General features: G+C 44.4%; 1 protein-coding gene across 1 annotated transcript in view; it reads left to right on the forward strand.

The window, feature by feature from the left end:
• The window catches only part of ADAMTS17 (ADAM metallopeptidase with thrombospondin type 1 motif 17), a 390285-nt gene that overhangs the window by 72502 nt on the left and 290608 nt on the right, over window positions 1–27175 (forward strand). The window contains exons 5-6 of the mRNA XM_068991384.1: window positions 20547–20630; window positions 21314–21471. Coding sequence (XP_068847485.1) covers window positions 20547–20630; window positions 21314–21471 — 242 coding nt within the window. The remainder of the gene's footprint in view (window positions 1–20546; window positions 20631–21313; window positions 21472–27175) is intronic.

Consider the following 27175-nt stretch of genomic DNA (forward strand, 5'->3'; position numbering starts at 1 on the left):
GAAATGACACCCACACAATCCAGCTGCATAGGTCTGGGATCTAAGCAGTTTGAAACACGGTGGTGAACTCTACCAGAGCCACCTTCAGTCCAGCCCCTTGAGTTTTATTTAAAAGCTAGATCTCATATTGACAGTATTTTTATTAACATTGAAATGTTTTGAAATTATTCACTATAATTAAAGAATAAAGGTATCATAAGACCTCAAGAATTTGTCACTAACAAGATGGAAAGAATGTGCCACGTAAAATTAAACATAAATTTAAATTATGAAGAATTTTAAGATGTAGATTCAGGTAACACTAAACAAAAGAATTGGAGAAGGAAATGGCAACCCACTCCAGTGTTCTTGCCTGGAGAATCCCAGGGACGGCGGAGCCTGGTGTGATGCCGTCCATGGGGTCACACAGAGTCGGACACAACTGAAGCGACTTAGCAGCAGTAGCAGCAGCAGCACGATGTCCTCCAGGTTGGTCCATGTTCTTGGAGGTGTCAGAATCTCCTTCCTGTTTGTCTACATAACATCCCATCGTATGGATAGACTGCATTTTGTCTGTTCATCCACTGATAAACGTTCGGTTGCTTCCTCCTTTAGGCTCTTCTGAATAATGCTGCTGTGAACGTAGGTGTATAGTCTGAGTCCCTGCTTTCACTTCTTTCGGGTATGTACCCAGAAGTGGAATTGCTCCTGTTTCAGCTTTTAATGGTGTTTGGCCCTGATTTCTGAGAAATTTCCCTGAGCTCTGCGTTCGCACGAGCTCTGGCCTCCCTGGTGGCTGGTTAATGACGGGCTACAGTGCCACAGTCACCCGGAGCAGAGCCCAGAGGAGGCCTGCAGGGGCTGGCTCAGCACCAGGCTCTCTCACCTGTAGGTGATTTCATCTCATTTATTTATTTTTTGTCCAGGGCACAAGGCCAGGGAATAAACATTCATTACAACAGCTAAAGTAGTAATAAGGCAAAGCTCCTAGTTTGATATTTGCTTTCATCGTTTTATCGTGTGGACAGGAGCCGCTGTTTTATTTATCACAGGTCGGAGAGGGGTTGTATGTGGGAGCGTTGGTCTCCCCACGAGCTGTAAGGACTGAACGACAGGGGCTGAGTGGTGGCGATGCTGGCCTTCAACTTGACACTCTTCACGCCTCTTCAGCCGCTGATACTAAGATGTTGGTGGCTCCAGATCCAGCTGCCTGAGGGCACATCTGGGCCAACTACATTCATTTGGGATTTAGATGTTTCTTAATGAGGGCTGCCTAATAAGGGCAGTGCCGCTTTGGTGAAGGGCACGTGACATTTGTACACTGACACTTAGCCCTTTGGTCGTCTGCTCCTTGGAGTTTCTTGGCTGGTCTGACGAGGCCAGAAGACAAATGGAAGCAGAGCATCCGACCTGCTCACACCGACTCTCCCCACTGGCAACCTCTTTCTGTTGCTCTGTGAGTTGCTGTTCAGAATATTTAAGAACCAGTTGCATTCAGACAATGCACCTTGCTTTAAACAAGGCCACCCTCCACCACCTCCAGCATCCTTCAATTTCTCAAACCCTAGTGTTAACAATACAAAGAATTCTGTCTGTCCTGCCCATAGCTGTTTCAGAAAAGGGATCTCTGTTAGTCAGCAAGATCTTCTCTAAGTCGGGATGCCAGGGAAGGGTGGTGGCTGGACTGAGGAGCCCTGTTGTTAGACAAGGCCCCCGGGTGCAGCCAGCAGGAAGAGGGGGCCAGCCGCCCTCTCTCTCCTGGTGAACTGTGTTTTCTGTGGGCATGTAGGGTTGAAACAGCTCTGTCTCCTTCGCTCCTCTGGAATTGGAAGGAAATCTGCCAGAGAGGTTGCCGCCTTTGTTCCATCGGTTTCTCTCCAGCACCATCTGGTGCTGATGTCCAAGTGCCCACCCCACCTCCCCGCCCTCCCACTTGGGTCTCTGTGGGCAGGGGACTGACCCAACTCCTACATGCCACTCTGGCCGCAGGGGCTAAACCCAGACAAGTCCCTGTCCCCAAGTCAGGCCAGGGGGCTTGTGGGGCCTGGGTGTGTGAAAGACCACCCACAGCTGGCAGAGTGTGGGGGTTTGGTGTCAAGTGCTCACAGTTTTCGTAACATTGCAGAGTTGTAGTGAATTAGGTCCATGTCAATCCAGTAGCCTGATGGCCCATATTTCAGAGGAAAGAAGGATGTTTGTGGTGCCTTGACTAGTCCAGATGGACGCTTCATGATTTCACGTCACTTCCTCCTCATCCTTGGTGGATTTCCTCATTCTCATTTTATGAGATGAAAATAGAGGCTTGTGGGGAGTTCGGGGTGCAGAACCAGTGAGTGCCTCGCAGGGTTAGGTCTCAAACCTGGGCTGAGGGTTCCCTGTACCACCTGGTCATAAGGGAGACCGTATATCTCAGATCTGCCCTTTCTTTCCATTCCTACTCAGGACTGACCGCCGTTGTTTTTTATCTTGACAACTGCAGGAGTATCTTCCTGGGCTCCTCCACTTCCATTGTCTTCCCTCTTGGATCCTTGCTACAGAACGGCCAGAAGGGTCTTGAATTAGGATGTTGTTGCTAGGAGCTCTGAGGCGCTCTGTGGCTTCCCTCATGGCAGATGTGGAAATCTTCCCCACCACCTGCCGCCCTCCCAGGCCGAGTGGCCGGGCCCACCTGCTTCTCCTGGGCTCCATTCCCTTCTCCACTCCTGCCATGTGCGCCACTGTTTCTCAGGGGCCCCAGTGGGCTCCTGTCTGACTTGTAGCATCTCTTTGTCAGGAACGGTCTTTGCCCCACTTCATAAAGAGCTGGCGCCTCTGTCATCTATGTCTCCATGTAAATGTCCCCTTAGAGAGGCCCTCCTTGCTGACTCCTCTGAAAAGGCCACCTGTTTTCTTTATCATAGCAGTCTGCTTTTTCCTTGGTGGTTCTTATCTTGATTTATAATTCTTTCTTTTTGTTTGTTTGTTTTTTAAAAACCATCTTGCTGCAGAGTTTCTATGTACTATTGAATTCAGGCTGGTATAAAATCAGAATGCTATGACTTTAGGATGTTAAATATAATGCTGGTAGTAATCACAAAGAAAATAGCTATAAAATATACCCAAGAGGAAATGAGAAGGGAATTTAAAATTTTCACCATAAAAGATGAAACATGCAAAAAAATCACTAATGCAGGAAATGAGGGCCCCCAGAAGCTATAAAACACATAGAAAACAAATAGCAAAATGCAGAAGTAAGTCCCTCCTTGTCAGTAATTATCTTAAATTATAGGTTAAACTCTCCAGTCAAAAGACAGATTGAGTTTGGGGAAGAATGGATACATGTGTGTGTATGGCTGAGTCCCTTCTTATTCACCTAAAACTATTGCAGTGTTGCTTGTTATCAGCTATACTCCAGTACAAAATAGAAAGTTGTTTGTTTTTTTTAAAGACAGATTAATAGAATGGATCTAGGAAATGCTCCAATGTGTATGAGAGGCTGACTTTACATTAAGACACGAATATATCAAAGCAAAAGAATAAAAAAGATAGTCCATGCAGATAGTAGCTGTAGAGAGTGGTCATACTAATATGATACAATAAATGGCAACCCACTCCAGTGTTCTTGCCTGGAGGATCCCAGGGATGGGGGAGCCGTCTATGGGGTCGCACAGAGTTGAACACGACTGAAGCGATTTAGCAGCCTTTAGTCAGAAAAAGTTACAAGAGACAAAAATATCTTGTATATAATAAAAGATTCAATATAGCAAGAAAATGGAACAGTTATAAGTTTTTATGCACCTAATAACAGATCATTATAATATATGAAACAAAAACTTTGTAGAATTGTAGTGACAAGTCTGCAGTTTTCTGTAATAATAGGTACTTCAGCTCTCCCCTTCCACACACACACACACACACACACACACACACACACACACACACACTATTAGTAGAGAATGGGAAAACTAGACAGAGGATAAGTGAGGAAATAGAGGACTTGAACAACACAGTAAGGCACCTAGATCTAATAAGATATACAGAACGCTGCCCAACAATAGCAGGATAGTCCTTTTGTTCAAATGCACATGGGACGTACTCCAGGATATACTGGATATACTCACAGATAGTCTCCACAGATTTAAAATTATCATACAAAGTATCTTCTCTAGTCACAATGGGATTAAGTTAGAAATCAGTAACAGAAGGAAAATTGGAGAATTCACAAATATGTGGAAATTAAACAACACGCTCTTGTACAACCAGTGGGTCAAGGGAGAATCACGGGGGAAATGAGAAAATGCATGAGGCTGAGTTAAAATGAAAATGAAACATACCAAAACTTATGGGAAACAGTGGAAGCAGTACTCAGAAGGAAAGGTATAGCTGTAAAATGCTTATTTTTTTAAAAAAAAGAATCTCAAATTAATAACCTAACTTTACACCTTAAGAGAGCTAGAAGAGCAAACTAAACTCAAGTCTAGCAAAAGGAAGGGAAGATTGGAGCAGAAATAAGTAAATAATAGAAAAACAGTAGATAAAATCAGTAAAACCAAGAACTGATTCTTCAGAAAAACTGACAAAATTGATAAAACTTTAGCTAGATTGATTAAATCTTTAGCAGAGTTCCAGAGAATAGCAAGTAGAGATAAGAAGCCCTTCTCAAATGAGAAATGCAAGGAAATAAAGGGAAAAAACAGAGTGGGAAAGACTAGATATCTCTTCAAGAAAATTGGAAATATCAAGGGAACATTTCATACATGGATGGGCATGATAAAGGACAGAAACAGTAAGGACCTAACAGAATCAGATGAGTTTGAGAAGAGATGGCAAGAATACACAGAAGAACTTTACAAAAGAGGTCTTAATGAACTGGATAACCACAATGGTGTGGTCACTCCCCTAGAGCCAGACATCCTAGAGTGTGAAGTCAAGTGATAAAAGAAAAAAAAAGCTTCCCGTAGGAAGCTTTACTATGAACAAAGCTAGTGGAGGTGATGGTATTCCAGCTGAGTTATTTAAAATCCTGAAAGAATATGCTGTTAAAGTGCTACACTCAGCACCTTAGGATTTAAAATCCTAAAAGGGAATGTTGTTAAAGTGTTGCACTCAACACTAAGAAGTCTGAATGCCAAAGAGTTGGTGCTTTGTACTCAGTATGTCAGCAAATTTGGAAAACTCAGCAGTGGCCACAGGACTGGAAAAGGTCAGTTTTCACGCCAGTCCCAAAGAATGTTCAGACTGTTGTACAGCTGCACTCATTTCACACACTAGCAGGGTTATACACAAAATCCTTAGAGCTAGGCTTCAGTAATACATCAGTTGGGAACTTCCAGCTGTAGAAGCTGCATTTAAAAGAGTCAGAGGAACCAGAAACCAATTGCCAACATTCATTCAATCATAGAAAAAGCAAGATAATTCCAGAAAAACATCTACTTTTGCTTCATTGACTACACTAAAGCCTTTGACTGTGTGGATCACAACAAACTGTGGAAAATGCTTAAAGAGATGGGAATACCAGACCATCTTACTTGTCTCCTGAGAAACCTCTATTCAAGTCAAGAAGTAACAGTTAGAACCAGACATAGAACAACTGACTGGTTCTAAATTGGTAAAGGAGTATAGCAAGACTGTACATTGACATACTGTTTATTTAACTTCTATGCAGAGTACATCATGCAAAATGCAGGGCTGGATGAATCACAAGCTGGAATCAAGATTGCCAAGAGAAATATCAACAATCTCAGATATGCAGATGATACCCCTCTAATGGCAGAAAATGAAGAGGAACTCAAGAGCCTCTTGATGAGGGTGAAATAGGAGAGTGAAAAAGTGAATTCAGTAACTATGATCATGGCATCTGGTCCCATCACTTCATGGCAAATAGAAGGGGGGAAGTGGAAGCAGTGACAGATTTTATTTTCTTGGGCTCCAAAATCACTGCAGATGGTGACTGCAGCCATGAAATCAAAAGATGTGTGCTCCTTGGAAGGAAAGTGATGACCAACCTAGGCAGCATATTAAAAAGCAGAGACTTTACTTTGCCAACTAAGATTGTTGTTGTTCAGTCATCAAATTGTGTCCAGCTCTTTGCCAGCCCCATGGACAGCAGCACACCAGGCTTCCCTGTTCTTCACTGTAGTCAAAGCAGACAAAGGTCTGCACAGTCAAAACTATGGTTTTTCCAGTAGTCATATAGAGATATGAGAGCTGGACCATAAAGAAGTCTGAGTGCCAAAGAGTTGATGCTTTTGAACTGTGGTGCTGGAGAAGACTTTTGAAAGTCCCTTGGACTGCAAGGAGATCAAACCTAAAGGAAATCAATCAATATTCATTAGGAGGACTGAAGCTTCATGCTGAAGCTGAAATTCCAATATTTTGGCCACCTTATGCAAAGAACCAACTCATTCAAAAATACCCTGATGCTGGGAATGAGATGGTTATATAGCATCACTGACTCAATTGAAATGAATTTGAGCAAACTCCAGAAGATAGTGAAGGACAGAGGAGCCTGGTGTGCTTCAGTCCATGGGGTCACAAAGAGTTGGACATGACTTAACAGTGAACAATAGCAAACTGATTAGTAAAAATTCTTGAATTACTAAAATCAGAAATGAATGCAGGGACATGACTGTCAATTCTGTAGAAACAAAATGAGTTATAAGAGAATACAGTGAGCCAATGTACACTATCTAATTAGCTAAACGTAGATGAACTAGGCAAATACCTAGAAACACAAAGCTCACCAAGACTTAATCACAAAGACATAGAAAATCTGAGTTGACCTGTAACTAAAAAGGAGATCAAATCAGTAATCAATAATCTCCTGACAAAGGAAAGCCATGAACCTGACAGCTTAACTGGTAAATTATACCATACATTTAAAGGAGAACTAATTAATTAATCCTCCTCAAACTCTTCTAATAAACTGAAAAGGCGAAAATGCTTTCTCTTTTCTATGAAGATAGCATTGCCCTTTAATGAAAGCTGGATAAAGACACTCTAAGAGTACTATATGAATACTTATGAATAAGGAAAACATTTCCCTTTTGAATATTATTGCAAACATTCTCAACAAGATACTAGCAAACGAAAATCATATCATGCACCATGACAAAGTGGGATTTATTTCTGGAATTCAAGGATGGTTCAACATACAAAATTGAGCAACGTAATATACCACAATAACAGAAGGAAGGAAAAAATAATCATCTCAGTTGATGGAAAAAACTATTTGCTAAAATTCACCTATTTCTCGTGATAAACAAAATTCAGCAAGTAGGAATAAAAGGACAGTACCTCAACATCATAAAAGCCATATATGAAAAACCCTTACTGAATGTCATACTCAAGGGTGATAGATTGAAAGCTTTTCCTCTAAGATGAAGAACAAGGCAAGGATGATTTCTTTCACTACTTCTGTCCTATGTAATACTGGAAGTCATAGCCAGAGCAGCTAATCAAGTAAAAGAAATAAGAGGCATCCAGTTAGGAAAGGAAGGAGTAAAATTATCTGTTTACAGATAGCGTGAGCCCTATAGAAAATCATGAAGTACTCAACTCCAGGACTTTGGCCACCTCATGCGAAGAGCTGACTCATTGGAAAAGACTCTGATGCTGGGAGGGATTGGGGGCAGGAGGAGAAGGGGACGACAGAGGATGAGATGGCTGGATGGCATCACCGACTTGATAGATGTGAGTTTGAGTGAACTCCGGGAGTTGGTGATGGACAGGGAGGCCTGACATGCTGTGATTCATGGGGTTGCAAAGAGTTGGACATGACTGAGCGACTGAACTGCTGAAGGCACAAAAATTAGCACTAATAAAATAATCCAGCAAATTAGCAGGATGCAAAACCAATACACATAAAACAGTGATATTTTTGTACCCAAAACTGAACAATCTGAAAAATTAAGAAAACAATTCCATTTGCAAAAATGTGAAAAAGAATAAAATACTTACACATTAATCAAAGAGGTAAAAAACTTGTACACTAAAACCTATAAAACATTGATGTAAGAAAATAATACATAAATAAATGGAAAGACACTGATGTTCATGGATTGGAAGTTTTATCAGTAAGATGTCAATATTGCCCAAAGCAATGTACAGACTCATTGCAGTCAGTAGCAAAATCCTAACAACATTTTTCCTTGCAGAAATTGAGAAATTTATTCTAAAATTTGCACAGTATCTCAAGAGACCCTGAAGAGCCAAAACAATCTTGGAAAGAAAAACAAAGTTTAAAGACTTACATTTCCTGATTTCAAAGTACTACAAAGGTAAAGGAAATCAATCCTGAATATTTATTGGAAAGACTGATGATAATGATAATTGGTCAATAAATGACAATAATTTGGTCACCTCTAGAGCCAGACATCTTGGAATGTGAAGTCAAGTGGGCCTTAGAAAGCATCACTACGAACAAAGCTAGTGGAGGTGATGGAATTCCAATTGAGCTATTTCAAATCCTAAAAGATGATGCTGTGAAAGTGCTGCACTCAATATGCCAGCAAATTTGGAAAACTCAGCAGTGGCCACAGGACTGGAAAAGGTCAGTTTTCATTCCAATCCCAAAGAAAGGCAATGCCAAAGAATGCTCAAACTACCGAACAATTGCACTCATCTCACACACTAGTAAAGTAATGCTCAAAATTCTCCAAGCCAGGCTTCAGCAATACATGAACAGTGAACCTCCAGATGTTCAAGCTGGTTTTAGAAAAGGCAGAGGAACCAGAGATCAAATTGCCAACATCCGCTGGATCATGGAAAAAGCAAGAGAATTCCAGAAAAACATCTCTTTCTGCTTTATTGACTATGCCAAAGCCTTTGACTGTGTGGATCACAATAAACTGTGGAAAATTCTGAAAGAGATGGAATACCAGACCACCTGACCTGCCTCTTGAGAAATCTGTCTACAGAACAGGAAGCAACAGTTAGAAGTGGACATGGAACAACAGACTGGTTCCAAATAGGAAAAGGAGTACATCAAGGCTATATATTGTCATCCTGCTTATTTAACTTATATGCAGAGGACATCATGAGAATCACTGGGCTGGAAGAAGCACAAGCTGGAATCAAGATTGCCGGGAGAAATATCAATAACCTCAGATATGCAGATGACACCACCCTTATGGCAGAAAGTGAAGAGGATTCAAAAAGCCTCTTGATGAAAGTGAAAGAGGAGAGTGAAAAAGTTGGCTTAAAGCTCAACATTCAGAAAATGAAGATCATGGCTTGAGGTCCCATCACTTCATGGGAAATAGATGGGGAAATAGTGGAAACAGTGTCAGACTTTGTTTTTTGGGGCTCCAAAATCACTGCTGATGGTGACTGCAGCCATGAAATTAAAAGACGCTTGCTCCTTGGAAGAAAAGTTATGACCAACCTAGATAGCATATTCAAAATCAGAGACATTACTTTGCCGACTAAGATCCATCTAGTCAAGGCTATGGTTTTTCCTGTGGTCATGTATGGATGTGAGAGTTGGACTGTGGAGAAGGCTGAGCGCCAAAGAATTGATGCTTTTGAACTGTGGTGTTGGAGAAGACTCTTGAGAGTCCCTTGGACTGCAAGGAGATCCAACCAGTCCATTCTGAAAATCAGCCCTGGGATTTCTTTGGAAGGAATGATGCTGAAGCTGAAACTCCAGTCCTTTGGCTACCTCATGCGAAGAGTTGACTCATTGGAAAGACTCTGATGCTGGGAGGGATTGGGGGCAGGAGGAAAAGGGGACGATAGAGGATGAGATGGCTGGATGGCATCACTGACTCGATGGATGTGAGTCTGAGTGAACTCCGGGAATTGGTGATGGACAGGGAGGCCTGGCGTGCTGCGATTCATGGGGTTGCAAAGAGTCGGACACGACTGAGCGACTGAACTGAACTGAACTGAACTGAACTGATGCAAAGAGCTGACTCATTGTAAAAGACTCCGATGCTGGGAAAGATTGAGGGCAAGAGGAAAGGGGGCAACAGAAAATGAGATGCGTGGATGACATCACTGACTCAATGGACATGAGTTTGAGCAAGCCCCGTGGGATAGTGAAGGACAGGGAAGCCTGGCATGGTGCAGTCCATGGGGTTGCAAAGAGTGGGACACGACTTAGTGACTGAGCAAAAATAGTAGTCAAAAACCTGTGATAATGGCATAAAGACAAACATGTCGATGGATGGGATAGAATGCAGAGCCCAGAGATATATGTTGACATGTGTAGTCAAATGCTTTTCAACAAGACTGCAGAGACCATTCAGTGGGAACATGACAGCCTTTCGAACAGATGGTAATAGCAAAGCTGGATATGTTCATGCAAAAGAATGAAGTTGGACCCTTACCTAACATTATATACAAAAATTAATTCAAATTGGGTTAAAGACTTGAATGTAAGAGCTTGAAAACTATAAAAATCCTAAAAGGGAAAACTTCATGACATTCATTTGGTAATAATTTCTTGCATATTATACCAAGGGCACAGTCAACAAAAGAAAGTAGGTAAATTGGTCTTCGCCAAATTTTAAAACTTTTGTACACCAACGGACACAGTCAACAAAGTGAAACGGCAGAGCACAAGATGGGAGAAAATATTTACAAATTACATATCTGATAATATGCAGAATATACAGAGATTTCAACAACAGTGAAATCCAAACCACCTCATTTAAAAATGGACTTAAATAGACATTACTACAAGAAGATATACAAATCTTATAATTTGTATGTCATATGAAAAGATATTCATATGAAAAGATATTCAGTGTCACTGATCGTTAGGGAAATGCAGATCTAAACCACAGTGAGATATTACATCATTCCCATTGAAATGCTATTACTAAAACAGCGTAAAATAATAGGTGTTGACAAGGATGTGGAGAAATGGGCAGCCTTGTGTACTTTTCTTGGGACCGTAAAATGCTGTAACTCCTTTGGAAAACAGTGTGATAGTTCTTAAGAAAATAGAGTTTAAAATATGATCTACTTCTGAGTATAAACCAAAAAGAAATAAAAGCAAGGTCATGAACTTGTACACCCACACTCATAGCAGCATTATTCAGAATAGTCAAAAGGAGAAAGTAACTCAGTGTCCACTGAAGGATGAATAGGTAGACAAAATGTGGTTGCTGTGGTGGTTGTTATTCAGTTGCTAAGTTGCGTCTAACTCTTTGCAACCCCAGGGACTGCAGCACACCCGGCTTCGCTGTAGGTCACTATCTCCCAGAGTTCTCTTAAATTCATGTCCATTGAGTCAGTGATGCTATCTAACTGTCTCATCCTCTGCTACCCTCTTCTCTTTTTGTCTTCAGTATTTCCCAGCCTCAGGGTCTTTTTCCCAGATTCAGCTGAATGAGTCAGCTGTTTGCATGAAGTGGTCAGAGTATTAGAGTTTCAGCATCAGTCCTTCCTACGAATATTTAGGGTTGATTTCCTTTAGAATAGACTGGTTTCATCTTCTTGCTGCCTAAGGGACTCTCAAGAGTCTTCTCCAGTATCATATTTCAAAAGTATTAATTCTCCAGTACTCAATCTTCTTTATGTCCAACCTCACATCCATACATGACTCCTGGAAAAACCATAGCTTTCACTATACGGACTTTTGTCTGCAAAGTAACGCCTTTTGCTTTTTAATATGCTGTCTAGGTTTATCATTGCTTTCTTTCCAAGGAGCATCTTTTAATATCATGGCTGCAGTCACCATCCCCAATGATTTTGGAGCCCCCCCCCCAGAATAAAATCTGCCACTGTTTCCACTTTTTCCCTATTTGCCATGAAGTGATGGGACTAAATGCCATGATGTTTGTTTTTTGAATATTGAGTTTTAAGCCACCTTTTTCACTCTTCTCTTTCACCCTCATCAAGAGGCTCTTTAGTTCCTCTTCACTTTCTGCCATTAGAGTGGTATCATCTGCATATCTGAAGTTGTTGATATTTCTCCCAGCACTCTTGATTCTGGTGTTTGTGATTCATCCAGCCCAGCATTTTGCATGATGTACTCTGCATAGAAGTTAAATAGGGGGACACTATACAGCCTTTCTCAATTTTGAACCAGTTATTTGTTCCAAGTAAGGCTCTAACTGTTGCTTCTTGACCCACATTCAGATTTCTTAGGAGGTAGGTAAGACGGTCTGGTAGTCCCATCTCTTTAGGGATTTACAAAATATGGTATATACACTCAATTATCATTCAGCCTAAAAAAGGAAGGAAATTCTGATCATGCTACAACATGGGTGGACCTTCAGAACATTTTGTTAAATGAAATAATCCAGTCACAAAAGTATACTGTCCAAACACTGTATGATTACACTCAAATGAGGTCCCTGGAGTAGTCAAATTCACAGAGACAGAAAGCAGAATGGTTGGTTACCAGGGGCTACAGCGGGGCAGGGCGTGGGGAGTTAGTGTTTAATAGCTGCAGAGTTTCAACTGGAGAAGATGAAAATGTTCTATAGATGGAAAATAGTGACTGTTCCACAACAATGTGAGTGTACTGAATGCCACTAAACCATGCACTTAAAAATGTAAATTTCGTGTACTCCATATTTAACAGAATTTTTTAAACACCCACCCTGCTGACTATTCATCTGCGCCATCTATAAGCTCAAAGGTAGGGCTGTATGTACCTTCACTGTTGTTTCCCCAGCGCCTTGTACCTGTGTAGATAATCAAGACATTTTTGTGGCATTGTGAACTCATAAATGAGTGATTAATACCATTTTCTAACATCCTGTGCAAAGGATTTAGCACTGAAGTTGTGTCAACACTGGCTTTCCCTTTCTAATTCCTTGATTAATTTACTTCTGAAATGTCTTTTGTGTTCTAAGCATATCACACAGATGGGGTGTCCTAAACTCTGGCAGGAAGTGTTTCTACATAAATACAATTACATATTTACAGCTCCCACCCTGTTCTATGGGTGGTCCCTTTCTGCCCCATCTCTCTTCCCAGCTCACACCTTGTCCTTCATGGAGGAGGTATCAAGATGGAGCTGAGAAAACAAGTGCAGTGGGCAAGAACTGTTCTGAGAGTATACTTGGCTGCCACGAACGAATTTACTTCTGAGTCCTGTTGAGTCAGTCTATAGAGAACCAGAAGAAGGGATGAGAACAGAACCACTTTGGTTGTTTTTGAGGACTGCTTTGAGGTTGTTTTTGTGAAGCATGGAAGAGGTAATAAAACAACCCTGGCATCAGGCAGAGTGGTCTCATTTTAAAACAGAAGAAAGGAGCTCTGTAACCTAGAGAAAAGTGAGCTTGGCTCAGTCAAGGGTTTTGACTGTAAGCAGAAGAAACTGCTTGCTCCTTGGAAAGAAAGCTATGACCAACCTAGACTAAGCTTATTAAAAAGCAGAGACATTACTTTGCCAACAAAGGTCTGTCTAGTCAAGGCTGTGGTTTTTTCAGTAGTCATATATGGATGTGAGAGTTGGACTATAAAGAAAGCTGAGCACCAAAAAAATTGACACTTTTGAACTGTGGTGTTGGAGAAGACTCTTGAGAGTCCCTTGGACTGCAAGGACATCCAACCAGTCCATCGTAAAGGAGATCAGCCCTGAATGTTCATTGGAAGGACTGATGTTTAAGCTGAAACTCCAATACTTTGGCCACTTCATGCGAAGAACTGACTCATTAGAAAAGACCCTGATGCTGGGAAAGATTGAAGGCAGGAGGAGAAGGGGACGGTGGAGGAGGAGATGGTTAGATAGCATCACTGACTCAATGGACATGAGTTTGGGTAAACTCCTGGAGTTGGTGATGGACAGGGAGGCCTGGCATGCTGCAGTCCATGGGGTCGCAAAGAGTCGGGCATGACTGAGTGACTGAACTGAACTGAGAAGAAACCACACCTGGGCTAACTGAAGCAGAAGAGGAATTGTGTTTAGGAGGTGTGTATGGAGGAGCCCAGAATCAAAAGGGAGGCTGGGTCACCAGCATCAGAATTGGGGGAAGGTAAGGGGCAGGAGGCTGCAGGGAGGGAGGCCAGGCAGCAGGAGAGAGCAGGGCTGAGCCCTGGCAGGAGTGTGGCCGGGGTCCTAGAGCCACTGTGTGTGCTGGGACCATCTCTCTACTGCCCGCGCCCCGCCAAGGCTTCTGTGGCAGGCAGAGTGAGTTTCCACCTGTTTCAGTTTCTGCAGTACAAAGAAGGTTCCTTCCTTTGTCCAGAACTCACCCAGTGAGGGAGGTTCCCCCAGTGAAGACAGCATCCTTAGCCAAAAGAGAAAAATTTTTAAAATCCCAGCAGAGTGTCCAGACTCTACACAGGCCAGGGCATAAAAGAGGTTCACTCACAAGATACACAGTGGCACCCCACTCCAGTACTCTTGCCTGGAAAATCCCATGGACAGAGGAGCCTGGTGGGCTGCAGTCCATGGTGTTGCTAAGAGTCAGACATGACTGAGCGACTTCACTTTCACTTTTCACTTTCATGCATTGGAGAAGGAAATGGCAACCCCCTCCAGTGTTCTTGCCTGGAGAATCCCAGGGACAGGGGAGCCTGGTATGCTGCCGTTTATGGGGTCGCACAGAGTTGGACACGACTGAAGCGACTTGGCAGCAGCAGCAGCACAAGATACATGATTCTGTGGTTCCACTTCAGGGTATATACACAAAATGAAAGCAGAGTCTCCAAGAGATATTTATTTGTTTGTGGCAGCATTATTCACAAATAATTCACAAATGGAGGAAACAGCCTAAGTAGCCACTGAAGGATAAGCAAACATGTGTGTGTATGTATTTATGTATAAGGACACATACATAATTGAATATGATTCAAATTTAAGAAGGGAAGAAACTCTGCCACATGCTATGATATGATGTAGGTGAACCTTGAGTACATTATGGTAAGGAAATAAGCCAATTACCAAAAGACAGGTTCTGTATGATTCTACTCATAAGAGGTGCCTGGTGCAGTCTTACTTATAGACACGGAAAGTAGTGGTGGGTTGCTGGGACTAAGGGGAGAGGGGAGTGAGTTGTTTAAGGGGTGAGAGGTTCAGTCTGGGCAGACAGAAAGGCTGTGAGGATGGATGTAGTGATGGTGGCACAGTGACAGCATTTGACGCCACTGAACTGTGTACTTAACCATGGTTAAGACGGGAAAGTTTATGTTATCTGTATTTTGTGTGAGCTGTGTGTGTGCTCAGTGGCTCAGTCGCGTCCGACTTTTTTTGCGACCGCATGGACTGTAGCCTGCCAGGCTCCTCTGTCCATGGCATTTTCTAGGTAAGAATACTAGAGCAGGTTGTCCTTTCCTCCTCCAGGGAACCCTCCTGACCCAGGGATTGAACCCACTTGCATCTCCCGCATTGGCAGGTGGATTCTTTACCACCTCCACCACCTGGGAAACCCTGTATGTATTTTATCACTACAAAAAAATAAAATGAGATACACTCAGTAATTCCGTTCAGTTATATTTTTACTGGGTACCTCATGTGTGCTGGGGACTTTTCTAGGGATCAAGCAGGGACCACAACACTTCCCATCCTTACGGAGCTCATGTGGTGGCACCAACCAAGAGCACCCAGCAGACAGCTCTGTGAGATTTGTGTGCAAATTTTAAAAAATGCTACACAAAGATCCAGATGGTAGCAAGTGACCAGGGCAGCTAAGGACACCTCTGTGATGATGACCCTCTACTTAGAAGGGAAGGCATTGCCCTGACATAAGGAGCCGGCCAGTAGGGTCATCCTGCCATCTGAGAGGCAGAGAGAGAGGTGCTTCTGTGGGTGATGGGAGGGCAGGGCGTGGTGCCCTGGTGCTCAGCTTGGCGGTGAGTGAGCTGAAAGGCTGCTGCACGGGTCAGCTGTGTCTTAACAGATCCCTCCCTCCTGGCTAAGAGGGAGCTAGGGTCCCGCTGGGCTGTGTGTCCAGCAGTCCTCATCCCATTGCAGGAATGCTTACCTGTGCAGTTACGTGTCAAGAGAGACACTTCGCCCAGACCTGGATCTCTGAGCTGTCAGCAAGCTGCAGCCCGTGCCCTGAGTGATTTGAAAATCTGGCTGATTTTCCAAATGTGCTGTAGTGCCTTTTCTATATGCATGACTTGATTTTCCTTTGCTTGGGGGTGGCGGTGACACTGGAGCAGGAATATTTTACAGAACAAATTGCAGACGGAAACAGGTGGTGCTGACACTCAAAGCCCTGGGTCTGGGCAGCCAAACTGGAAAATGGGGCCACTTAACAGAGCTTTGGTTGTTTTTAGCTTCCTTAACAACCACAGAGTGGAACGAAAACCTGAGACATTCCAGGCGAGTTCTGTTTGGAGGAAAAATGACATCAATTTGACTCAATTACCATGTGAAACATACAACAAGCCTCTCTCTGGTGAGCAGAGACTGGCGGCGTGTTGGAAGGCTCACTGGTTCCCACAGCCTAGGGATGCTGGGGGGCTTGGTGGATGCAGACGGCTTGTCTCCCCGCTGGCTGTCTGATTCACTGGGTCTGGGGTGGGCTCCAGAATGCATTTCCAAATTGTGCCCATGGGGTGTTGCTGCTGCTTCAGGGACCCCGGTCAGAGGGACTGCTAGAGAATATAGCCCCCTCCAGGGTGGGGCCTGGGTGGGTGCAGCCAGCGATGTGAGCGTGTCATCTCTGGTTCTGCTCTGTCCCTAGGGAGGCCCTGAGTCACGGTGGTAGGTGGTGCTCTTGTGAGCACCCTCCCCGCCCACCCCACCGGCCTGGTGCTGCGCACAGCGCCCCTACCTGGCCTTGGACCAGCTCCTTCCACATGCCCCGTCACCTGTCCCTGGCTGCTCCTCCCTGACAGTGTCCCCAGGTTGCTGCGCTGCTGGCTGCAGGGCCCCGGCTCCGCCCCTGGGTGCCGATGCGGTGGACGCAGCCGGGGCTCTGAGCGTGCCAGGACGCAGCCAGCCGGAGCGGGACAGACTCCAGACATCACTGCGCCGCTCCCTCTCCAACCAGGTGTCTCCCTAAAGATCATGGGGCCGCCACCTCCACGGCTCTCCCGAGCGTGCATTTCCACACGGGCGAGGAAGACAGGCAGCCTTTGCTACACGTTTCTGAGGCCTGCTGCTTTGTGTTCTGGGGTGCTGTCGGGTTTTCAGCTGGCCGGCCTGGCTTGGCCCGGGCCCCCGCGGAAGAGCGCGTGTCTGCCCCCGGGGACAAGACGCTTCAGCCGCGATCAGGTTCCCATATCCGCTCTCCTGAACATGAGCCTCCCAGTTACACATCAAGGCGGGTAGCTTCCTGCAGGCTTCCTAGAGAACATCTTGAGAGCATGAGGCTTCTTAAGTTAGCTAATGAAAACGTTTTAATTTGGTAAATGCACATAGCACAATTTACCATTTTAGCCGTTAAGTGTGCAGTTCAAGATCGTTACATGTATTCACATTATTGAGCAACCAAACCTGAGAACTTTGTTATCTGGCAAGACTGAAACTCGGTGCTCATTAAACAGGTCCCCATCTCGCCCTCCATCCCAGCTCCTGGAGCCTGAAGCTTTTCTCCTGCTCCAGCTCACGTATTTTTTGTGTATTTGTTCCAAGGATGGCACCTGAGCCTTATACAGAATGTGCTGAACTGTCCTCAGGTAGAGAGGAAAAATGCAGCAATACTGCGGAGGGATTGTGTCCCTATGGTTCTGTCCTTGCTGAAACCTGCATCATTCCGTTCAGGCCCCACTCTTTATGCTGCCTTCAGGGGCTGTGTCAGAACACCCTGAGAACTGGTTTCCTGTGTTGTTCCTTTAAACCTGCAGCATTCTTTAATGTCTTTGGCTGGTGTTACTGTTACAGGCAATGTTTCGATTGTGCTTTGAAACCCTCTGTGACTTGAATTTTCTCCCTCATAATTTAAAGTTTTTATTCTTCCCAGTTTTCATGTTTTGAATTGAGGTTTTCTAGTTTGGGCCCAATCCTAAGGCTGAATATTTCTGGAAAAATTTGATTTATAGCCATTGGGTGGTTCTCAGACTATCGAAACAAGGAAAAAGTTATGTGCTTTTCCTTTCTTCACCCAGGTTTGGGGATAGGTAGCTAAGGCATGACTTCAGAATTGGCTTACAGATGATCCAGAATTTAAAAAATGACTGCAATTTTGTTCTTAAGGAAAGAAAAAGGTTTGGAAGGAGGGAGTGAGAACAGAAGAACTGAATATGTTGTCTTTTTCCTTGTGGGAAAGAATATTAAATTACACGAAGATTGTTTTGCTTTAATAATAGTTTTCAAAGAGAAAAGTCCAAGCACTGGCACAGCTAATTCCTCTGTCGCACAGATGCTCAGACACTGCGTGCCTGGTTTCTGCAGCTTCCATGCCCAGTGCTGCGTCCAGCTTCTCATGGCCTGGATTAACTGTGGCCATGCTGTTGGCTGCAGCCATTGCTTTATGTTGCTGCTGATGTCCTGGAGAGAGAGTTTTCAGGCCCCTGCTCAAAAATTCTCCCTCTAGATTGTCTATCAGGAAAAAAGTAACATATTCAAAACCAAGTGAAGTAAGTTAGAAACAGATACAGTATGATCTCATTTATAAGTGAAATCTAAAAAAAACTGAACTTATAGATACAGAGAACAGATTGGTGGTTCGCAGAGGCTGAGAGTAGGGATACGGGTGGAGATGGTCAAAGGTACAAGCTTTTAGTTATAAGATAAATAAGTCCTGGGAATGTAGTGTACAGCATGGTGACTATAGTTAACAGTACTATAGTATCATATATTTGAAAGCTGCTAAGAGTGAAAGTCTCTCAGTTGTGTCTGACTCTTTGTGACCCTATGGACTGTAGCCTGCCAGGCTCCTCTGTCCGTGGAATTCTCCAGGCAAGAATACTTAAGTTGGTTGCCATTCCCTTCTGCAGGGGATCTTTCTGACCCAGGGATCGAACCCGGGTCTCCCACATTGCAGATAGATTCTTTACCATCTGAGCCGCCGGGAAAGTCTAGAGAATTGCTAAGAGAGGAGGTCTTAAAAGTTCTTTCACAAGAAAAGCAGTTGTAACTGTGTGGGGTGAGGCATGTTAACTAAACTTACTGTGGTAATCATTTTGAGATGTGTATATGTTTACTATATTATATATACTGTGGTATATAGGATATATAATCATCATGTTAGTTATTCATTCGCTCAGTCATGTCCGACTCTTTGCGACCCCATGGACTGCAGCACATCAGGCTTTCCTGTCCTTCACCGTCTCCCAGAGTTTGCGCAAATTCATGTCCATTGAGTTGGTGATGCCGTCCAACCATCTCATCCTCCGTTGTTCCCTTCTCCTCCTGCCTTCAATCTTTCCCAGCATCAGCATCATTTTGTATACCTGAACCTAACGGCAATTATATATTAATAACATTGGGAAAAGGACATAATGAAACAAAAGTATTTGCCTAATTTAAAAGGAAAAGGGAATATTTAAAAGGTTCTTACCTTTTCCCTCTGTATCTTATACTGCTACCCTTATGACCTAGTCCACTCTGCCTCCCTGAATCCCACTCTCTCCTGAGAAGGAACTCAGGAGGATGTCATGATCTGGGAGTCCTCAAATCCAATGTTTTTTTTTCTATCTACATCAACTTTCATTCTTCTGTCTTACTTGACTTTTCCTATCCTTCTTCCCCTTGAATTGTGTAATTTCTTGATGTTGAGACCCCTGTAACTTAAGTTCTACCAAGAAGAGGTGCAGAATTAAGGGGGCATATGCTTTTCTGTTACTGTATCTCATGACAAACTTTGGCTAGAATGAGGACTTCAGGTAAAATAGGAATGTGGTCTTTATGGCTGGACAAGGCTAGGTTTGGATTATGGTCATAGTTGACTGACTGTGAGTCCTGAGCAAGTGGCTTTATTTCATTGAATCAAGCTTGGTGGAGACACCACCTGTGATGGGTTGTGAGGAGGGTTAGGGATGATGCAGATTGGCACGTGGCAGAGGGCCACAGGCACGGACCTTGCCCATCCCGTCATGAAGATCCTCTTCACCCTCCTCACCCATCCTATGCATTTTTTTTCCAACCAGCTTATTTCCAGTTGGTCTTTGCATGTAAGCTTGTATGCCCTCACATGTATGTGATTCCAGAGTTTCCTGTTATGCAAGTTTCTTTTGAGGAATTTATATTTATGGGAATTTTTTCTGTCTCAGAAGGCCTTTTAAATAAAATCTGGGTTATATGTCTTACATGTATGTATTTTTTGTTCCGATAAATATCTATGAACATTGAAATTTGAATTTCATATATTTATATATGATTGCAAATCATATATTTAGATTTTTTTGTACTGGAAGAACACAGTTTTTAAAAAATATTTTAAAGTAATTAACATTTAATGAACATAATTTATATTTCATTAATTTATAAATGAATACATTTATATTTCATTCATTTATATTTTGTGTTTTAGATTTATTAAAAAATTGACAGTACATAGAATTCCCATTCACAATTTCCCCTGTAATTGACATCTTACATTAATATGATATATTTATTATAACTAATGGGGCAGTGTTGTTGATTATTATTGACTGAAGTCTATAGTTTGTTCAGATATCCTTAGTTTTTATCTAATATCTTTTGTTTGTTTTAGGATACTGCTGTTGGTTTTTTTTTTTTTTTTTTACTTTTTGTATCTCTCTACATTTCTTTTTTTCTCTCTTGACAGGTATACAATATGTTTCAGCACCAGAGCCTTGGAATTAAAGTCAACATTCAGGTTACCAAGCTTGTCCTGCTACGACAACGTCCTGTAAGTCTCCATCAGCACAGTTACAGAAAACGTATCTGGTCCTTAGGCTTCTTAATGGCTGTTGAGTGCCAAGGAGGAGTCCAGGTGTTCTGTTTTGTCCTCTGTCCCTGGCTTTGCAGGTGGCAGCAGTGTGCCCTAGGCCAGGGACCAGGGATGCCTGGTGGGAGGGGGACAGCCACTGCTACTGGTGTGCACGTAACCTCAGCCTCTCGGGGAACCCTGAGCAGTGGACCTTTGTCCCCCCGCCTTCATTCTCCCGTGCAGAGTTGACACTGAGATCTTTGGGATCACGGCTAGCCTTTTGGAGCTATACCCAAGCTTCAGGCCAAATTTGGTTGCACTGTAGCACTGTTTTCTGGTCTTGATTGAGTACATTTCCTTACAAAAGTGTTGCTTACCTGAAGAGTTAAGCAGTGCAGATGAGAACGCTGGGTATGCTGTTCAGTTTGCCAAAAAGAAGAAAGCTTTTCTTTAATAAGATAGTCTTCATCCTAACTTATAGGTAAGGCCCTGGTAGCCTCTCTCTGGGTCTCTGCATCTGCCTACCAGCACTGTGGGTAGGTGACATTGAATAATGCCCCTGTGAGCAGCTGTCTCTTCCTTAATACCCGCACTGTGGTCTGAGCATAAACTCTGGCTTCCCTGGGAAGTTGCTTCTGTAACTGCCCCCTGATTTCTTTTAGGCCAAGTTGTCCATTGGGCATCATGGTGAGCGGTCCCTGGAGAGCTTCTGTCACTGGCAGAATGAAGAGTACGGAGGTGCACGGTACCTCGGCAACAACCAGGTTCCAGGAGGCAAGGACGACACGCCCCCCGTGGATGCTGCTGTATTCGTGACCAGGTAAAGCTGGACTTGGCCTGGAGCTGCAGACGTGAGAGGGAAGGCATTTCCCATTGGAGAGAAATCCAGGCTTGAAAACCAGACCTTTGGCCACTTGTCTGAACCTTGAATTCCTTATCTGTAAAATGGGGATAAATGATAGCTCCGCCTCTGAGATGTGAGGATTAAATGAGCATGGGAAGCACTTTCGTAGTGGCCCAAAGTAAGGACAAAAGTATTAGCTATTATTGTTGTTGTTGCTGTTATGAATATAAAACTACTGATTTCTAGTTACCCAAGACTCTTAAAACCAAGAAAATTTGTCTACTACCTCTTCCCAACACCAAATATAATGCTCACTGAAAAGAGCTCACCTGTGTATGAGGCTGCTTCCTAACTGGAGGGCGTGGATGCCCCAGTTTTCCTGTTGAGGGAAGTCTATGCTCCCCAGTGGTTCAGCGGTTAAGAATCGACCTGCAGTGTAGGAGATGTAGGAAACATGGTTCGATCCCTGGGTTGAGAAGATCCTCTGGAGGAGGGCATGGCAACCCACTCCAGTAATTCTTGCCTGGAGAATCCCATGGACAGAGGAGTCTGGCGGGGTCATAAAGAGTAGGACACGACTAAAGCAACTGAGCCCGTGCAAGGCAGCTTCAAGAAACCCGTGTAGGTGAATGTGTGTGCTGTGCACAGCCCCATCTAAGGGCACTCTCAGGACACAGCAGCAGGCAGAGAGGCCCGTGGAGTTCACAGAGAGGTTCCATTTGAAGCCAGGAACTGAGCTTCACGTCTGCAGAGCTGGATGTATTCTTCCTGGTTGAGAGGGGAGCCAGGGACCCTGCTGGGCAGTAGTAATCAAAGGCATCTCTCTGTGTAGATGGCAGCAATGTTATTTTAGTTTCCTAGGGCGGCGGTAACAAACTACCACAAAATGTGTGGCTTCAAAAAACCAGAAATGTATTTTCTCACAGTTCTGGAGGCCAGGAGTCTGAAGTCAAGGTGTGGGCAGGGCCTTGCTCTCTCTGAAGCCAGGAGGCAGCATCCCTCCTCCTCCCTAACTTGCGGAGGCGGCCGCAGTCCTGGGCATCCCCAGTCTGTGGACGCATCTCTCCAGTCTCTCCCCCGTTGTCCCGTGGTGTTCTCCCCGTGCCCCCGTTTCCCGCTTCTTGTAAGGACACCAGTCACTGGATTGGGGCCCAGCCTAATGCAGCGTGGCCTCATCTTAACTTGATTACAGCTGCAGTGACTCTCTTTCCGAATAAAGATCACATTCCCTGGGACTGGGGGTTCGGACTTAAGCATGTCTTTTGGGGGACACAGTTCAACTCACTGTAGGTATAGATTTGGCTATTTAATTTTTTCCTATGTCTCAAATCTCTCTTGGAAAAACTGATTTTCCTTGATTATTTTACCTCAGTAATGTAAATAAAATGTACTATGTGTTCTCACCAAAATCCCCTTTTAATGTAGAAATGATTCATGACAGTTTAACCCACTAGATTAAAATACAGTGTTTTACTTTTTGAATGAATGTATCAACCTTGGTTTTAAGATTTTGTTTTTTAAGAAACTACTTTCAAAATTAAATGCTTTCTTTTTTCTGTGAGTTCAGAGAAAGGGCACAGCTTACTGTGTCTTTAGCATGAAGATAGCCTACTCCTCTAAGAGGAGTTAAATCTGGTTTAAGACTTTGGGTTCGAGCCCAGAAAGGCTCTCGGTTTGTATCTGTTGGGCCACGCACAGGCCCCTGGCTTAATGAAGTCCTGAAGGTAGCCAGATGTGTTCTGTGATCTCAGCCTCAGGCACCAGGTACCAGGTATTACAGCTCACTAGCCTTCTCAAAAAACCTAGAACATGCACATTGCCAATACCAGACACCGAAGAGATACCTAATCATACTTGTAGATGATTCATCGGTCTAAAGGGTTAAAATGTGATCCGTAGCACACTGATCCCTTATGAGAACACTTGCTGCTTCTACAAGATGTGATTAAATGTATAACGGGACATTTGAGAAGTCTATCCAGTAATTCCAATTGCTTACATGTGGCTGGTGGTCTACTAGGCACCAAAGACAAGGGGTGAGCACGACCTTGTACTTGCTTTAAGCTGCGTTTGCCCACCCCTGTCAGTGATGGGAACCCCTGGATCCCATCTCTTCCAGCAGCTCTGGCCCCCACACTCACTAATCAGAGGCTTCCATGCTCTTTGAAATGGATTTTCAAGCCTCTGGGGCACTCGGTAAAGCACTGAGGACTGTACTGAGCGTATGCTACAGCCTTTGAGAATGGGTTTGATCTGGGGAGCAGGTATGGTTCCTTGGGAACCTTGTCTATAGGTGACTATAGATTAATGTGATTGATTTTCCAAATGATAATTCGATGAGGAGTACAAATTTTCCTAGAAAGGAGCTCTGTATAATATCACCTTTGGAATACGCAGCTAAACTTCCAGGGTTATTACCTTGAAAGTGGTCTGTATAAATACTATATGAAATGTATAAATTCTGGTGTTTTGTTAAAAATAACCTAGGGGAATTTCCTCTATATTCCGTATTCACCTTCCTGCTGTTTCCTTTCTTGTCTAGGGGAGAAAATACTTGTAAGTGGTTTTGGTTTGGGAACAAATAGCCTTTTTATCATAGGCAATAGATGTTACCAAAGTTAGTGCTGACAAAGCTTCTGGATTAGCCTTTTTACAAAACGCCACAAGAGAGTCTGAATGCACCCTCAGCCTCAGAATGCTTCCCATTCAGCTTTCTCCTTTCTCTTCTTCCTGTGTCCCAACAGCTTATTTACCATACTGGAAATATTTTGCATAAAAATGTTCTTCTTTACACCTCGCACACGTTAGGATGCCTATTATTAAAACAAAACACCAGACAACAGAACAAGTGTTGGCAAGGATGTGGAAGCATTGGAACCCTTGTGCCCTGTTGGTGGGAAGGTAAAATGGTGCAGCCTCTGTGGAGAGCAGTATGGCAGTTCCTTGAAAAATTAAAAATAGAGCTACCGTATGATCTAGCAATTTCACTTCTGAAAGCACTGAAAGCAGAGTTTTCAAGAAGTATTCATACACCTCTATTCATAACAACATTACTAACGATAGGCAAACTGTGGGAGCAGCCCAAGTGTCCATCAGTGGAGAAATGGATAAACAAAATGTGGGGTCTGGTGTTTGTTGCTGTTTGTATTCCAACAAATGGAATATTATTCCGCCTTAAGAAGGAAGGAAATTCTAACACCGGTTACCACATAGATGAACCTGGAGGATATTTTGCCGAGAGAAATAAGCTAGTCATAAGAGGACAAATCCTTTGTGATCCCACTTGTATGACATACCGAGAAAAGTTAAACTCATTTAGACAGAAGTGGTTAGTGGCCAGGAGCTGCGGGGAGAATGGAACAGGGAGGTGTTTAATGGATACAGAAGTTCACTCTTCCAAGAGTTCTGGAGATGTTGCAGAACAATGTGAATATACCTGTCATTGCAGAATGTATACTTAAAAATGGGTAAGATGCTAAGTTTTGCTGTCGTAGAACTTACTTTATGACAGTAAAAATCTTTTAAAATGAGCTTTTCTAACTAAGCACATTGGAGCTGGGGGTCCTGATTGCAGACGGGTTGTGGGTGCCGGTGAGGAAGATGTCTGGTGGCCTAGGAAGGCAAAGTGTCTTCAGCGGCAGGCAGAAGAGATGCAGAGGCCTCGGCCCTGCCGGCGTTGCCTCTCTCCTTTTCGAGCAGTCTTGGTCCCTCTCGCTTCCGTGGGGCTGCTGGACTAAACCAATGGTGCTGTCCATCTCCTGGGTCCTCAGAGACGTTACACTGAAGCCCTCCTACGAGGACAGGGTGGCAGCCACAGAGCTGGGGCTGGAAGCCCATGGGACTGAGCCGCACCGTTTAGAAATCAGAGGCTATGAGCTGCGGTTCCCTGGGCTGGGATACTGATGGGCTGACATCTTCACAGGGAAATCAGGTGCAAGGCAGCTGCCGCTCTGGACCAGCGGCCCTTCCCGCCAGAGTAATCTGCACTGAGGGTCTAACTGGAGGCCGTGCAGGCTGGCCGTATTCAGGGGCCGGCATCCTCCAGTCCTGGGGCTGGCCGGTGTGGTTTCTTCGCCTTTTGTTTTCCATCTGGGCTGTGGCTGAGCCCGAGAGCGTATCTTCCTGGGCGCCCACCAGCCGTACAGATGGCCAGCCGCTGAGAAGGGAGCATGACATCACGTCGAGCAGAAGCTGCTGAGACAGGAGTGGTGGGTGCTGTGTCTCCAGCAGCTGTAGCCATGTGGGGCCAGCAAGGACCTCTCAGTAGACTGAGCCTGGGGGCCAGGCGGGACCCGCACAGACTGGGCCTCAGGGAGCTTCACACCTGTCGTGGCCTCACCTTTGGCTCCACATCTCCTCCAGAAAGCCAGGAGTTTTACCCCCGAGACCCAGGTCTGTGCTCCTGGAAAATAGCTATAGGGACATGTGTGGCAGAGCATGACCCCTGGGATGTGTCCAGCTGTCCCTCCCCTTTCTCTTCCCATGTGACTCCACCCAGTCCCTTCCCAGCCCCAGGGATGGTCTTCTCTCAGCCTTTGGTCTTGCTCATGGGACAGATCGGTAGGTACCTGTGGCGTTACATTTTTAAACACTGGGGAAAGATAAGGCCACAAGGGAGCTGATAAGGCATGTTGAAAGTGGCCTGGAAATGTATGCCAGTCATTTCATAAAGGAGTCAGTACTTATTAAACCCCAACTGTATGCCGGGCAATAGGTGATGTACAGGATTAGCTGTGTAACTTGTGCCTAGTGCAGAAGGAAAGCATGGGATCGCATGTTAAAACATTGTTAAGAATTTCAAGACACTGAGAGCAGAGCATTAAAGCAGGTTGGGGGATGGGAGGCTTCTGGGTGAGGGGCCTGTGTGATGGTACAGCTCAGACATCCGTGGAGCCCGCTCTGGCCTGTAGATCCACGTAGCCTTTTCTTGAGGGAGAAACAGTGGAATGTGAATGTGAGCTGATGAAAAGACTGGAGAGCTGCACTGGGACCCTCACGTTTTTATTTTTTCTTTTCCGTTTCTCTGTTGACCCCTGCAGCCCTTCTGGCACATAGGAGCCAGAGGACCTAGAGATGAACCTGCCCCTGCAGGCGGATAGCTTTACTTTCCTTTTCCGAGAAAGGACCTTGAACAGGAAGGGGAGAGAAGATTCAGATTTTGGTGACCCTTTCAAAGCAGGCCTCTAATTGAACTTGGCCCCCTGTGAACCTACCTCCTCAGGAGAAGCAGCGGGGGCTGCTGCAGGGTCTGTCTCTTGGGACCACCCATTTCCCTGCAGGGAGGCCGCGATGAGAGGACACACCGTGCCCTTTAAGCGTCTTCCCCCAGGCTGGCCAGAGAGCCAGACGGGAGGAGGTGCGGCCGGTTCCCTCAGCAGCCCTGTCAGCCTGTTCAGTTCTCTCCTATGAGTTAATGGCCACGCAGCCTTCCTCCCTTTGCCCAAGTGAGGCAATGGGATGACGCTTTCAGTTGCTTGCTCTGGGAAACCCTAGAGAGAGGTCTCAGGCCAGTCTGGTTGTGTGTGTGCGTGTGAGTGACATGCTCAGAACATTCCAGTGGGGAGTGTCAGGTCAAGAAAGTTGAGTTGGGGTTGGTTAAATACAAGGCCAGTGAATATATTTATGTCCCTAATTTTATTTGGTTTCCTCTCTGCCTCTGCGTCTTCCTTGCCACTCTCTA

Source organism: Capricornis sumatraensis, chromosome 19, assembly GCF_032405125.1.
Source record: "Capricornis sumatraensis isolate serow.1 chromosome 19, serow.2, whole genome shotgun sequence".
NCBI lineage: Eukaryota > Metazoa > Chordata > Mammalia > Artiodactyla > Bovidae > Capricornis > Capricornis sumatraensis.